We start from the raw sequence: 15,623 nt of genomic DNA, 5'->3' as shown, positions 1-15,623 counted from the left end.
GTGCTATGTTCCATTTGGTGTACCTATGTGTGCAACTGCAGCAGCACCAGTAAAAAACAGTTAAAAGTAAATAAATAAAATCTGTTCCTCCTGTTATTGTATGTTAAAGTTTCCACACCTGGAAGGCAAGTCATAGCATTCCACATATGGGACAAATGTGGTGCTCCACTACCATCTTGGTGTTCTCTGTCAGTTTGTTCAAAGGTATCTGAGTCACTGGAATTGAGCCTTGCAACAGAAAGGGTTGAAACCTGTTAATGAAGAGGGAACATGTTCAGGCTTAATATTCATGTTTTCCACGCAGCACAAAGGACAGTGTGTATGCATCTCAAGGCACAATGCCTCAGTTGTTAGCTCAAATGTTGAAAAACATCTGGGTTTATGGGAACCAAGTCTTACTTCCTAGATTCCTCAGTGGTGTTGTACACTTGAGCTATGAAAGTATATTCTCAGTTCTTTTCTGACTATAGTCTAGAGAACCCCAGAAAAATGTGCCGTGTTAGTCAACACAAATCTGACTGAAAAACAACTTTAAAAAATCAGTCTATACAACTATTCCTATTGTAGTCAAACTGTCTTTTTGTCTCCATTTGAACATTTGAGAAATTAAGCCTGCCTCCTGGAATATACTAAAAATTTGTTGAATGAAAGCAAAAAATGGAGATTGGACTATTTCTGCAATTGCTTAACTACAGGTTAAGTCTAAGACGGTTGCACAATGTGTGGAATACTACTATACCTGGAAGAAAATCTTGCGTTTGGGACGGAAACACAGAACACGTTTAGAGAAGAAACGAGAGGAATGTCTGGTAAGTCTAGAAGCAGTTTAACATCCGGTAGTTATTGTTTGTCCTGTTTTGTGGAGGAGATTGAACTACGAGACGTAGGTCTCTTCCAAACCAAAACTGTTCTCTAATTCTAAATTATTATCTGTATGATAATTCTTTGACCTCAGCTACTCCAAGATTTTGTGTGGAATAAAAAAGTCTTTTGACTAGTGCATTATCTAACTCTAGTCCAGCAATTAGCTGCTGAAGCAAGTAAACCTCTGTAAATTATTCCTGTGCCTGTGTGTGTGCTCTTAAAGGCTCCTCTAAATTGTAGCACAAATACCATTTACACAGACTAGCAGTACAACTATGTGTGTGCAAGGTCTGTATTACAAGTAGTCTTTAAGAGTTTTGGGTTGTTGTTGTTTCTAAGTAATTAATTTAATTTGACTATGAATATACTGTACATTACTATTCTAACTGTTGAGGGAGAGTATTGTGCCTTGGCATCTGGAGACTCTTGGAGCCATAGCTCTGTAACACTCTGGAGAGTGTTTTGAGCACTGCAGTGAAGCTTCATCAGCTGCAGCAGCTTGTCCTTTAAGTGGTGGTAGTTCCAGGAAGACCACAAGTTCATTCAGAATGGGAAAAAATACTGAAACCTGGAAGCAGGCTTGACTAAGCAGCATGCTGTTCCAGTACTGTCTATATACTGTTCTCCAGTGCTGTCTTTGACCATATTTCTAGTATTTCTTAAGTGTACTGTCTATTTCAGACAAGTGGAGAAGAGGAAGTGTTAGAGGAAGATGAGGAGATCGAAGATGATAGAAAGGAAGAAAGAGAAATGCAGAAGTCTCCTGACCCACCCGCTATTCCTCTTGTTGGACCTATAGATCTGCCTGCCTTTCAGAGTCTTTCACTTTCTTCATCCTCCTTCATCTGTGAAATGCCAAACTGTGGCGCTGTAAGTCTGTTTGCTGTCTCTTAATAGCAGCTGAGGTCATATGCTAGTGGATTGTGATTTTGGAAATCAGAGTTTTAGGCTATTCCTGGCCAGTGATACCTCCTGAATATCTTCAAACAAGTATTTTTGTCTGTTTTTAATTCCCACACCAGACAGACAGGCAAAATGCTGATCTGTCCATAAAATGTAATCCTGAGATGTTGTAGTGATTAGAAATACTATGGGGTGACAGCTCTGACTATCTTTTTGTTTCAGAGCTGTAGTAATAGGATATCTCACTTGTTTGTTTCCTTGTGACGCAAGTTGGTTTAACGCTAGCTGAGGGATTGTTGAGGCATGTGAAGACATGTACATTGTGATAAGCAGTCATCATACTTCTTTCTGCAGTTTCTGTCCCAGGGCAGTATTTCTTGATTTTCCTTTGTTTCTCCCCTCTACCCGACTCCCCCATCAGGTTTTCAGTTCCCGACAAGCGCTCAATGGCCACGCTCGCATTCACGGAGGTACGAATCAGGTGACCAAGACGCGATGCACCATTCCAGGCACTAAGCAGAAATCTGGTACGCAGAGTGGTTACTGCTCCATCAAGAGCTCACCTGCCCACAGCACAACAAGTGGTGAGACCGACCCAACAACAATTTTTCCATGCAAGGAGTGTGGCAGGTAAGTGCATATGGCTGTCTGCAGCATCTCATCACAACTACCTGTTTGTATTCCAGGTTAATAGTGTTGTGAAAAACTCTTTTATTTTGCTCCAGTGGTCTCGAAATAAGAGTTTCCCCTTAGATTACATGTCCTCTTACCAAAACCTTCAAAGGTTGCTTTGCATGACATTTTGGACACTTCCCCTGCAGTAGTTACTCCATTTTTCCTGAATCCGTTTACCTGTTAGAATTTCTACATCTGACAGTACAGCTTCTTGCTTCATCACAGACATGCATGTTACAGTGGACAACTTTTTCTGTGTTTCTGTGTTTGAGTCTGTCCATCCTAGGCTGGGATTCCTTCATGTTTTCCCCTGTTGTGCAAGACTGTAGTGAAACTGAACACAGGGAGAATTAGGATGTGCAACCATGGGAGCTACAAAGTATCGCCAGCAGAGTCTGAGTAGGCCATTTTGATGCTGTCAGGATGTATAAATCTGGTAGTCTGTCCCTGAAATTCACACCGTGGCATTTCAGGCTTCACTGACTTCTATTTCAGGACAGGGAAGCAAATGTACTGATAGGTTGTTGAGTCTTTCTTGGCTCACTACATCAAAAGCAATGCATTCTTATATGATTTTCTTTTTTTCCCCTTTAAACTTTAGGGTGTTTTTCAAAATCAAAAGTCGCAATGCACATATGAAGACTCACAGACAACAAGAAGAACAGCAAAGGCAGAAGGCTCAGAAAGCTGCTGTAGCAGCAGAAATGGCAGCCACTATTGCAAGAACTACTGGGCCAGTCGGGCGTAGTTTGATCCCTCTGGATCACATGGGTTTGGTTAAACATGTTGAGAATGTCAGTGACGTTGATGGTGATGTTGTTCAGGAGCTGGGTGATGTCATGGAAGAGAACGAAGTCATGGATGCTGACCTTCTATTGGATGATGAAGATGCAGATCTACTGCAGGATGATGCTGAGTTGTAAATAAAGTTGTTTCAAAAAGACAGCTACTGAGCATACCCTGAATGGATCAATCAGGAAACCTGGACTGCTCGTTCATTCCCCACTGATTGTAAACTACCTGTTGAAAATTACAGTTCTTTTATCCAGGTCTAGAAAAAAAAAAAAAAAAGAAATCTGCTTTTTTCCTTTTTTTTATTAATTTGTGTTTTGGGGGAAAAAATAAATAATTGGTACAAATATTCTTATAAGGTGTTTTTATCTGGGCTCATTTTGCTAATAACTTCCAAGACCACTAATAACAGAAGTTCATGGTTCTGCTATCACTTCCCTCCAGATGTTCCCAGTAGGATCTTCAGTCTTTTAACTCTTCCAAGGTTCATTGTACCCCAATTACAAGAATGATCTTCACACACGTCTAATGGAACATGTTTTTTTGCCTATTCTGGATCACTTGCAGAATCTTCTAGAGGATAGAGGTCATCTCTGTTAAGGAGATTGAGCTGTCATTTTAAGGGAGGTGAAGGGAAAAAAACAACCTTATTTAACTGTGAAATAACTACAGGAGTGACTGTACCATCTGTAGTATTGCAGCAGTTTTTCGGTTTTGTCTGGCCTTAATGCATATATGTTAGGCAGTTTGCAAAAGCATCGGTTACACTGTATGTTTTAGGGCTTCCATTTTAGCAAGGTTTTGATCTACTGATTTTGAAATTACCTGATTCAAGGATTGGAGAAGGAAGATGATTGTACTGTGGTTCTTCTCATCTGATGAGAACACTGAATCAGGAATGCTGCCTTGGTAATCAGATTGCACTGGAAGTGTATTTTGCTGTGACAGTAAATCACACTGTTGAATAGCCATCTGGGTGGTTTTAGGAGAGTGGATGCTCAAGCAGTGCAGGAGCTTGGCTCTCTCACCAGGCAAATACAGGGAAATGCTCCTAACCAAGGAACAAAGATTGATGGAGTATATGCCTTCAGCACATGTTACTTGTAGGCATGAAATGTTATTCTTGTGCCATTTTCCCATCCTCGTTGCATCAAATTCAGATGTTGTTTCTTTAGTAAAACATACTGCAAAGGTGAGTTGCCAGTGGTGTTTAATTACTGTTTCTCCTTCCTTAGGTTCAGATCTACATGCCTAAAACCGCTTACAGAAATTTGATTCTCTAAGTAAATAGGATCTTAAAAGAAATGTACCTTACAGAATGAAAGAATTAAGGAAGGATTGGAGTTAGGTTGAGTGGACCTTTACCTACAGAATATGAATATTGACTTCAGAGCTTTTGCAGGTAGCAGCACTGACTTTCTTGTGAATTTTGCACAGTAGAAGAGTATTGATAACTTTATAAAAGATTTTATAAGACTGATTTCAGATCTTCCAGATTTCAGGGTTGTTTGGGTTTTTTCATGGGTTGGGTTTGGTTTGTTGGGGGTTTTTTGCCACATTCCTAACTTATTAAGCAGAATCTGAGAGATGATGGATCTTATTTTCTACTGTCTTTCTTCCTTGTGTAACTATGCAAAATGAGGGTAAAATGTGGCACTTTTGTACAGCAGTACTGGACCACACAAGTTCAGAGCCGGTGGGACTCATTGGCAGAGAGGTGCCTTCTCTGTCAAAGCCAAATACGTGAAGCCAAATGGCCTGAAGTTTCTCCTGAAGGTCAAATGTTTGAATGTTCTGATACTAGAGAATGGGAATCACTTCTCAGTTTCAGATAAGTGACGTTCCTGCTCACGTGGTTGGTTTTAGTGGTTTTGGGGGTTACTCCAGAGGCTTTTTTTTAGTTGGTTTTGACCGGCGAGAGGAATTTCACTCCCTCTGCTGCTTAAGGGATGATGTTCTCAATTACTGTACCTGTGAGTTTCAGGAGGTCGGGCAGCAGCCACCTTTCCCAGCCTGCCAGTCAGCATGCTCCCCATCAGTTCCTGTCTGTGCTGTGACGTGTTACTCGTGCAGGGGCCGTGCAACCCAGGCTCAGCAGCCCAGGTGTTCAGCTGTGTGCTGCCAACAAGATCCACTGATAATACATTCTGTAGGTTGTGCAGGTTGTGGTGGTTTGCGAAGCGGAGGCTTTTGTGAGGGGTAACGTGTTTTGGTTTTTAGGACGCTGTGTTAGAAAAACCCAGAAGAGTCTACTCGTTCTCTTCCAAACTTGTATCGTTTTGAACTTGTAAGGACCTTTCTGCTACATGGAAAAATGGAAAGATGTTTTCAGACTCCCCTCGTAATGGTGGGAAAAAACCTGAGTGTTTAAGCAAAGTGATAATTGAAGTTAGTGAGAGTTCTGCTTGAAGAACGGAGTGAAATACTGGAGAAACTTGTGGGCTTGATTCTGAGGAGCAGCTCTATATTGAAGAATCTACAGTGGAACTTTTCTAGCAACAACTGGACAGGTATCTGTGTTAAGCCTAGGGTATATAAATAAATATACACATATATATGCCTGGCTCTGTAACATTAATTGGGTGCTGTTTTATCGTGCAGCCAAGAAGATAATAGAACAACAGTAACCAAAGACGTTATTCATAAAGGACAAAAAGAAATGAACGTTTCTTAGAGAGTATACCATTTGGGCTTCAAACATTGACTTCATTATTATTGTTGCATTGGTTGACATTAAACAGATGTTGTTCTGCCTATTTGTACATAGTTTTATTTCAGAAAGGTTGTTCTCTTGCTGATGGTTGATGATGGAAAAATGTTCTCTGTTGAACTTGGTCCTCTTTGATAAAACCTGTACATACAGAAAACATATTTTATGAGAAAAATCTTATTTTCTATATTTAACTGTTATTTTATTAGAAGATGGTTGTACATATTTTAGGCGCTTTAGTGTAAAAAAGCCAGACTGTAATTTTAGGTGGCAGAGGAAGTGACAAAATAAAAAAAAAATATATACATTTGTGATCTATGCTGGTTTCAGGTTCCTACTCTTAGCATTTGCTTTGCACGCATCTTAATTTCAGGTTACCACCTACCCGGATGTGTGTGAGTCAGGATGGCTTAGTGGAACGGACTAGTGTTTGTTTATTCCCCCCGTTTAAAATGTTTGGTACTGATCAGGACCTGTGTGATAATATTAACTGCTATTATATGTGTTAAAAAAAAAGGGGGTTTCTGTGATATCTCTGGTCATTTTTACACTTTGGGAAAACAGTGGGCTGGGTTATATACTTTTTTTTTTAAGTGTTTTTAAGAGGGGTTGAAGGTTGAAAATTAAGTTCGATGTGTAGTGTTGTTGTTGGTTGGTTTTTTTTTTCCAAAGGATTCCTGAAAAAAAAAAAAAAAGAAAAAGAAAAAAAAAAAGTGAAAAAAAGAAGTACGTGTTCACCTATTAATACAGTTGGGGGGACGCAAGGATTCTTGGTAAGAACGAGATGCGGTAAAAAGCGTTCTGTGGGGGTGGGGGTGGGGAAGCTGAAGAAACCTCCTTAATATTTCACCTTCAGAGGCGGGGGAGGGGGAACACTAATACTAATACTAACAGCAAGAACCTGCATGTCGGCGGCGCTGCCTGGGGCTGGATCCAGGCGCCCTTCCCGCCCCCGGCCGGGCAGGAGGGCAGCCCGGCTCTGCCGGCGGGGCGCGCGCAGTGGCGGTTGGCGGGAAGATGGCGGGGGCCCCTCCGCGGCGCAACGCCCGGGGGGGCGGGCAGGGCCGGGGGCGGGGAGACGAAGGGGGAGCTCGGATGGCTCCGTCCGGCCTCCCCACTCGTCTCCCCGCCCCGCCGGCGCGGCCCTGGAGGGGTAGCTCGGTCCGCCGTGGCGGCAGGGGCGCCCGTCCCTGGCCGGGAAGGCGGAGGAAGCCGCTCTGCTGCTTCCGTCCTGCGCGCTGGGGTGGGCGGAGACAAGATGGCGGCGCGGGGGCTGTGGCGGCGGCTCTGGCAGGTGGGGAGTGTGGCGGCAGCGCGGAGGGGCGAGGCCCTTTCTCTTTCTCTGCCTTGCGTCTTCGCGCCTGAGCGGGGAGGGAAGAAGCAGCCGGGGCAGCGTCCCTGCGGGCAGCGCTGTGCGAGCGGCGGGTTTTTTGCAGGGACTGCTCTCTGCCTGGAAAGGATGATGGAGAAGAGAGGGCTTGGGATTCGGGGGTCTTGTGCCCAGCCTGTTCCTAATCTTAAACCTAATCCTTACCTATGTGTTCTGCTGTTTTTGACGTCTAAAGAATGACTGGTTTCTCTCAAGTTGAGAACGTTTGATCTTGGGAAGTTTCCTGTTCGTTTTCTGAAAACCTGAACTCTCCTCCCTGTGTGCTGTGTTCTGGACTTGCCTACCTTCCGGGCATCGGTCTCTTCCCGACTTCTTCAGGGTCTCTCGGCCAAACAAAATGAAGGATATTTTGCATTAGGAGAGAAGCTAGTTTTGTGCAAGACCTGGGTGCACGGAGGAAATAGTATTCTGTTACACTGCAGTCTGAGTGTCTTTCCCACCTCCCGTGATGGCTGTTAGCGGGAACACATGAAGTATATTTAAATCAGAGAACAAAGGAAGCTGTTAAAATGTATTTTACTGCCTGCCAAATGCCATATTTGCTACCTGGGGTACTCGACGTACCATTTTGTCAAAATTTGCAGAGTGCCCTTTTATGCTCATGGGCCTGTGTGTTCCCTGAAGTGATGTCAGGTGATGACGTTAGTGTACTTGGCTTTGAATGAAAGGGATCCTGACTTGAGGTGCAAAGATCAAGACAATTTAATTGTAGGTATTAAGCCTCAAGTAGTTCCCAACCCGAGCTTTGAAACATTCTGAACCGTCACCAACTATAGTGGCAAATACTCAGTGCTCCCAAAGTTGCTTATTGTGTTGTGCACTTAACTGGAGAAGGTTAGGGACCTAGTAGCATCATATAGCTAGTTATGCATTTCTGTGACTATATTAAGATTACCTGGGAAAGTGTCGATTCTGGCTGTTTTCTTATGTTGTGATTGTACAGTCACCTCCATAGATGATGTGTGGGGTATCTGTCTTCTCTTAAAGCTACTACTCTAACACTTGTTAAATAAGAGTATCAAGGGGCTGGATAAGTAGCTAATTTTGCTTCACCACTCTGCTGCAGCCCTGGGTTTTTTCTTAAGCAAGTGAGAGTTCTGGTTCCTTTTTCACCCCCTGCCCTCGAGTAGTCTGGGCCTTTGCTGAATTGAAAATTAGTGAAGGAAAGCTACAAGCCACAAAATATTGTTCATTTACTTCTTAGAAGTATTTTTTTTTTAAATGTTCTCTTCAAAAAAACAGTCAAAATCACAAGGAAATTTTTGATGAAAAATGGGAAACTTCCAGTTAAGTTTAGAAGTTGAATTTCAGCATTTAGAGGATACTGTTTACAATTGCTTTTACAAAAGTAATTAGGATTGTGACTTGACAAAACTAATATATATTGTACTATGGAAGCAAAACTAAAGAGAACATAATATCATATATAGGAATGATGTCTGATACTATGTAAAGTACAATTTTCTGCTTAAAAAAAAAAAAGTGCTTTGTGATTGCTATTCAGGTGCCTGGTGCATACTGTTATATTGTTCCTGTAACGTGTTCCTTTTTTTAGGTTGTATTGTATGCCAAAATACATTTCCATGCTCCTGTTTTTTTCCAATAGAGCAAACTTTCTGGTTTGGCAGATTAATGCCTAGGAATGTGTTATGCTCTGATATGCAAAAAAGTGAACTGTAATACAGCTGTTTTAACTGGCTGCTTTCTTGTTTGGGGAATAAAACCCCATAACCCATTTCTTTTAAACAGGTATCAGCTTCTCCTGTCAGTTATGCAAGCAGAATTTTGCAAAAGCAATGTTTTCTCCCGTAAGTATAAAGGCCCTTCTTCTTTCCATGTCTCCACACTCCTTAAAAAAAAAATAAATCTACCTTTGATAACTATGCTTTCCCAATAACCAATTTGTAGAAACACCAACTTGCTGGGAGTGCGGCTGGCTGGGTCCCATGTTGATACACTGGAGCCTAAGACTAATCCTTTGGTAAGTTTTACAGGATTCGCAGAATCACAGAACTGTCAGAGTTGGAAGGCACCTCTAGAGATCGTCTAGTCCAACTCCCCCTCTAACACAGGATCCCCCTGAGCACATCACTCAGGACTGCATCCAGGTGGGTCTTGAATATCTCCAGAGAAGGAGACTCCACCACCTCCCTGGGCAGCCTGTCCCAGTGCTCTGTCACCATCACCATAAACAAGATTTTCCTCATATTTAAATGTAACTTCCTATGTTCCACCTTGTGCTTGTTGCCCCTTGTCCTGTCACTGGGAACTACTGAAGAGAGTCTGGCTCCATCCTCCTTGCACCCACCCTTTAGATACTTGTAGGCATTAATAAGTTCTCCCCTCAGCCTTCTCTTCTCCAGGCTAAAGAGTCCCAGCTCCCTCAGCCTTTCCTCATAAGGGAGATGCTCCAGTCCCCCAGTCATCTTTGTTGCCCTCCACTGGACTCTCTTGCATAGTTCCCTGTCTCTCTTGAACTGGGGATCCCAGAACTGGATGCAGTATTCTGGATGTGGCCTCACCAGGGCAGAGCAGAGGGGGAGAATGACCTCTCTGGACCTACTGGCCACACTGTTCCTTATGCATCCCAGGATTCCATTTGCCTTCTTGGCCTTAAGGGCACATTGCTGGCTCATGGGTAATTTACTATCTATCAGGACTCCCAGATCCTTCCCCTCAGAATTGCTTTCAGCAGGTCCACCCCTAACCTGTATTGGTGCATGGGGTTCTTCCTCCCAAGCTGCAGGACCCTACACTTGCCCTTGTTGAACCTCATTAGGTTCTTCTCTGCCCATCTCTCCAGCTTGCCCAGGTCACGCTGGATGGCAGCACAGCCCTCTGGAGTGTCAGCCACCCCTCCCAGTTTGGTATCATCAGCAAACTTGCTGAGGATACACTCTATCCCCTCGTCCAGGTCATTGATGAATACGTTGAACAAGACTGGACCAAGTATTGACCCCTGAGGGACACCGCTGGTTACAGGCCTCCAACTTGACCCTGCTCCATTGATCATAACTTCCTGAGTTCTGTCACACAGCCAGCTCTCAATTCAGTTCAGCACCTGCAGCAGCTTAGTGAGCTGAAGGCCATTGTCTCTGGCTTGGAAGCTGGGAGTCCAGGGCTGAGAAGGTGGAAAGTTAATGAAGGCATGTGGTGGATATCTTGCTTTTAGAATCTGAACACCTTGGTTTTGACTAGGACTTCAGGAACATGTGCTGAATCTGTATAATAGATGCAAGCAAGCCAAAATCATAGAGGCAATATTAGAACCACAGTGCAGACCCAGCTTTCCTGACATTTCTGGTACCTGCTGAATGTAATGTGCTAAATTGCCTGGGAGTGAACCTGTGGGAAAATTAGTGGTTCCTGGACAAGTCAAGGTTCTTCAAATTATCAGTGAGTCCAGGCCATCAGAAATTGAAGCTCTAACTAAAACTCATATATTTGCAACTGAAAGTCAAAAACTTGTACCTGGACAAACAGAAAAGATAATACACCTGGGGAAGTCTACTCTGTTTAAAGTAGCCTTCTAACTGACTTAGTAAAGAGGGAGTTCTGGCTGCTGTCCATAATGTTCTAGTTACTGTCCATACCCAAGCCAAGTCTGAGAATTTCAGGTATTCTCACACTGTTACTTAAAACAGAAATACTGCTGCTCCAGACTTGCTTTAACAGTGAGTTTCAATTTTGCCTTTGCTAGTGTTGTCCTCCTTATATTTATTTGGTATTCCCTTTCCTTTTCTGTTTAATAAATTTTACCTGAATTTTCAGAAGTTAGGTATATCTTCACACTTTTGCCTTCCCTCATAACAGTGAGAACTGTCAATCAAGGTAATACTGTCAGCCTCTTGCAGATAAACTAAAATAAGCAGCTAACAGTGTGTGGTGTTTTCCCTTTTTTACAAATGGGTTGCACAAGCTAAGAAGATAGGCAGTGCATGCATTAAGGAGAACATGAAGTATTAACTCTTGTCCTTTCTTTACAAATGCAGGTTGCTATTTCAGATGAGCCAGAAACACTGTACAAGAGAGTGTCCCTTTTAGTTAAAGGCCACGATAAAGCTGTGTTGGACAGCTATGAATATTTTGCAGTGCTTGCAGCTACAGAGCTTGGCATCTCTGTTGAAAAAGTGTAAGTAACTGATCTGTAGAGTGATGTGGTATCAGGTGCTTCTGATTTCATCTACTGTAATTCAGGTTCTGTGCTTAGAAGTATTTTCTTTTTTCTTTTTCAAGAAACAGGTGTCATCTGACCTTTTTTTCTCAGATTATAAATCTAACACTCCTTAGATGGCATCATAATTGTGAGAAAGGAGCAGTAGTGCTACAGTCAGCACTGCCATAGTAGAAGTGCATTTTAACTACATGAAGGGTATTGACAGCACTCTTGAGTACAATTGTCAGTGCTCTAAGCTTTACTGAGCTAATGCTGGTTAATACCTGAGCATTAACTATGCCCATGTGGGTTAATAATAAACTGTACCAGTGTTTAATACTTCCTTGTACATCTTCTAAATGTCAGGTAAGAACAGGGATTTCAGCATAATCTTTCAGATAATTTGTATTGGCATCCTTTATATAAAATGAGTATTTTTTTTGTGTGTGCTTTATGCAGACATAGACCTCCAAAGTCAATAGAACGACTGACACTTTTAAAATCTGTACACATTTACAAGAAGCACAGAGTCCAGTATGAAATGAGAACACATTACTTGTGTTTGGAGGTAAGAAAGATGTAAAAAAAAAAAAAGTTCTAGATGCACAGTTCAAAGATATTAATAGATGTTAGTTCAGGAGTGAACACAAACTTAATATTCACTGGAGTTGGGGAGGAGAGTGCAGGGAATAGCAGAAAACAGCTGACCTAGGTACATCAGAGGTATCGCAAGTTATTCTGATTTTACAGCATACATAATTTTTTTATTAAAAGGCTGATTTTGACCATCATTTTATCAGCTGAAAGAATAATTAAAAAATAAGGTAGAATTGAGGGTTATCTTTATATGTTTTATGCTCTTCGTTTCTGAGAATCGGTGGGATATGAGCTTTCTCAGAAAGGGAAGGAGATGCAGCTCTGTCATTGCTGTTACCAGTCACTAAGTGTTGTGTTCTTGGTCAGTTTGATGTTTTTGAACATGCAGACTTCTGCCCTCTACAACATCATGTGGCAAACGAAAACTGCATGGGGAAAATACAAGAAAGGAAGCATCTACAAACCGCTGGCTCTGTGGCTGATGACACAGGCTTCTGTATGGTTTAGAGTGCAGCTGCGGTTGGCTTCCTTAGAAGAAAGGTTTACTGCCAGCATGTTGTGGCTCCTGGGTGTCTTACTGTATATTTGCACAGTGTTTAGCAAAATGGGACATACGTTCAGTGCAAGTGGCTGCCCACAGACCAGAAGCGCTATTTTTGCCGTCCAGAAGAAATTAGAAAATAACAATTCAATGGAATTCTGCAGCTGCAGGATCTATAACCAACTTGAACTTTGAAAGTATACAAAAGCTGCTAAGTCTTGCATAACCTGTAATTTAATTAATCTGATACATGCAGTGTTAAGATCCATCATAGTCGATGCATGTGACCACAGGCAGTGTATGCGGCTCTGGGGAGGGAATTGACTAGTTACTTGAAAGTTTCCTACAGCTCAGCTGCCTCTGTTCAGTGTTATGGAAGCTGCCTTCTTGCAAAATGTTTAGTCTTGTAGCAACAACTGGAGAAGCTAGGGCAAACTCTTTTTTTTTAATTATTTGTTTTGAAGTATTAATAATAGTAGTTAATTTAAAAAACCTTGCTTCTGTTTTAGTTAAAATACCTAACAAGCAGTACTGCTGCAGTTTACTTGGAGTATGTTCAACGAAACTTACCTGAAGGGGTTGCCATGGAAGTAAAAAAGGTAAGTTTCCAGCTCATATTATGAACTGTTATGAGACTAGGTCCTGATGCAAGTACCAATAACTGCTGAAGGTTTCAGAAAGTCAGCAGAGGAAAAATGTGTGTCGTTTAAAAAGGAACATTTTACAAAGTATCAAATAGTAAGAGACTGTATTGCTTGAAAACGCCGCTAGGTGGCATTTGTAATCTGATAAATACCTCAAACCAGAATAAATAAAGCAGAGCAGTTACACGTTAACTAGTTGGTGTAATAAATGGTTGCTTTGCTTTCTTTTTAGACTAAGATAGAGAAAATACCTGAACACATTCAGGAACCAGTTTGGGATTCACTACCTCAAGAAGAAGAAACTGAAGTCAAGTCATGAACTCCTCAGGTGCTTGGCTTCAGTAGTGCTGAAATTATTTGCTACTGTCAGCCTAATTTGCTGAGACATTCTACTGTCAAATAAAATTATTTTGCAAAGTAATGATTTAAACTCTTGTTTCATTGAAGTACTCTTGATTGTAACTCCAGTACATGTAGACTGAGCATCTGTAAAGTGAAGAAGTTTGACTGTACCCTGTGATCAAGAACTGTGGTCATCCATAATGTTTGTAGAAAGGTAACATTTCTTTTTATTTATATATATATGTGTACTTATATTTATAAATAAATGTACAAAAGTCCTTAATCTCTTTTTTATACCAATTGGCTTCTGAATTCTGAAATACTTGCAACATCCACTTTTGTGTAATGTTTCATGTTATGGGTGCCAGATTGTTACACATTTTTCACTACAGCTCCTTTGAAGAAACTGAATCCCAAATGCACATGGAGCTTACATACAAACTTGTAGTAAGACAAAACCACAGTCTTAAAGGACACTGAGGCATACTGAGACTTTTCTAGGCTCCTGCAGTTCTAGTAGCCTCATTTCCAGTCTTAGTAACTGCTTGCTAGCAGAAGAAGCCAGTGATCACAATACAAATTTGAGATTTCCACAGTCATAAAAGGTTTTAAAATGTGGAACTGAACTAAACCCTTAGGATCAGTTCAATATCACTACCTTTTTTACAAAGGAAAGATGGATCAAAAGACTTGACTGGATGCTGTGGCAAAGTTTGACTTTCAATATCCAGCAGCCTGCAGTGGCAGCCTGTAATCACAACCCAGATTCTTAATCCTACTGCTCTCACCCCTGGCTGACACTTCATTAGTCCCATCTAGCAAATGAGTTTGACCTAAGTCAGTCATTCAGGGGAGATTTTTAAATATTTGGTTAAGCTAATTCTCTGTCTTTCTAGATGGAATTTTCTATATATGAAGTTAGTCAACAATAAACCTTCAACCTTTGCTTTCCCTCCCCCCAGTTCAAATCTCCGTGTGATCTGTAGCATTCAAGGATAGACACCTCTAGTCTGAACTCCAATCAGGTTCCATCTGCCCCTTTGCATGTTGCTGTATGCAGTTCTAGTCTGCTGGTGTACTCTGGCTGAGCACTTTAGGACACTTTTCATATAAAAGAAGTGGAAATACTTGAAAAGACAGACCAATGAGCAAATATTTGGTAACATTTTTCCATTATTTAAAGGCTAAGGCAGACAACCCAAACTGTTTACATTAACAGAAAGAAAATGGTGCTTTTCTGCATACAGTTCCTCACTGTTCAAAGACTGCTTTATGGCTATCCTCAAGCTTGTATGGCTAGATGTCTTGCATTATCTGCCACTAGGAGAAAATACTTCTCCAAGGGTCATAGAAAATAAATGCCAAGGAAAGCTGTTACAGGAACCCACAGAGTGGTAGTAAATACTAAGAAAAGTACCATGAAAAGTATCAACTGCCAGATATGACAGTGAACCTCTTTGTTCCCTCTGTGGTTAGACTGTTTCAATCTAAATAGGAGCTGTGCCAAAGATCGGCATTTAGGTCCATTCAGTCTTAAAAATCCTTGCTGACTGCCAGTACACTGTAGGTGGATTTCCTTCCAGAAATACTTTGTGGCTAACAGCTGCAAGCCTACTTTAGGTGTCAAAAAGTATACAGACTAATATGTAAATTATATACAATAGCTGTTTATAAAATTTTCAGGCTTATAGAATAATCTAAAACTAAAGCCAGAACATGCACTTACATTAAATAGCTAAATGGCTCAAAGAATTGTAAAAATTTTCAGGAAAGCTCTGCTCAAAGGCAGTTGTGGCAGAATCCTGTTACTTACAGATTAAAGATACTTTAAACAGTCTAAATTATGCTTCATTTCCAAGGTACCCAGGGTTCAATTGCCGTATGACCATATCTTTGAGTACAAAAAAAATCTGTAAGTGGTTATTTCTGTATCGTTTAGTAAGGTGTGTAAAGATGCAGTCTGAGTTTATCTGACTGATGCCAGGGGTCATCAGTCATGCCTGGAATGT

General features: G+C 41.4%; 2 protein-coding genes across 9 annotated transcripts in view; both read left to right on the top strand.

Annotated features, from left to right (window-relative positions):
* TRERF1 (transcriptional regulating factor 1) overlaps positions 1 to 3,592 on the top strand; it is a 99,289-nt gene extending 95,697 nt beyond the window's left edge. For all 8 annotated transcript variants that reach the window (XM_051615917.1, XM_051615914.1, XM_051615915.1 and 5 more), the window contains 4 exons: positions 696 to 809; positions 1,546 to 1,734; positions 2,189 to 2,397; positions 3,044 to 3,592. In XM_051615917.1, the coding sequence (XP_051471877.1) occupies positions 696 to 809; positions 1,546 to 1,734; positions 2,189 to 2,397; positions 3,044 to 3,365 (834 nt within the window). In that variant the 3' untranslated portion in view covers positions 3,366 to 3,592. The remainder of the gene's footprint in view (positions 1 to 695; positions 810 to 1,545; positions 1,735 to 2,188; positions 2,398 to 3,043) is intronic.
* A 3,596-nt stretch (positions 3,593 to 7,188) lies between these two features.
* On the top strand, positions 7,189 to 13,693 carry MRPS10 (mitochondrial ribosomal protein S10). Its single transcript, XM_051615944.1, has 7 exons — positions 7,189 to 7,238; positions 9,084 to 9,142; positions 9,243 to 9,315; positions 11,327 to 11,466; positions 11,950 to 12,058; positions 13,138 to 13,227; positions 13,505 to 13,693. The coding sequence occupies exons 1-7, from the start codon at positions 7,203 to 7,205 to the stop codon at positions 13,589 to 13,591; spliced, it is 594 nt and encodes a 197-aa protein (XP_051471904.1). The 5' UTR covers positions 7,189 to 7,202; the 3' UTR covers positions 13,592 to 13,693.
* The last annotated feature ends 1,930 nt before the right edge of the window (positions 13,694 to 15,623 follow it).

The sequence above is a fragment of the Apus apus genome, chromosome 3 (genome assembly GCF_020740795.1).
Source record: "Apus apus isolate bApuApu2 chromosome 3, bApuApu2.pri.cur, whole genome shotgun sequence".
In the NCBI taxonomy this organism is placed as follows: domain Eukaryota; kingdom Metazoa; phylum Chordata; class Aves; order Apodiformes; family Apodidae; genus Apus; species Apus apus.
This window is presented reverse-complemented; position numbering and strand designations above follow the sequence as displayed.

Excerpts from the sequence above, each read along its gene's own strand:
- MRPS10 (XM_051615944.1), top strand. The coding sequence starts at position 7,203 with ATGGCGGCGCGGGGGCTGTGGCGGCGGCTCTGGCAG. Across the intron at positions 7,239-9,083 it reads TGTGGCGGCGGCTCTGGCAG|GTATCAGCTTCTCCTGTCAG; the intron begins GTGGGGAGTGTG and ends TCTTTTAAACAG. Across the intron at positions 9,143-9,242 it reads CAAAAGCAATGTTTTCTCCC|AAACACCAACTTGCTGGGAG; the intron begins GTAAGTATAAAG and ends ACCAATTTGTAG.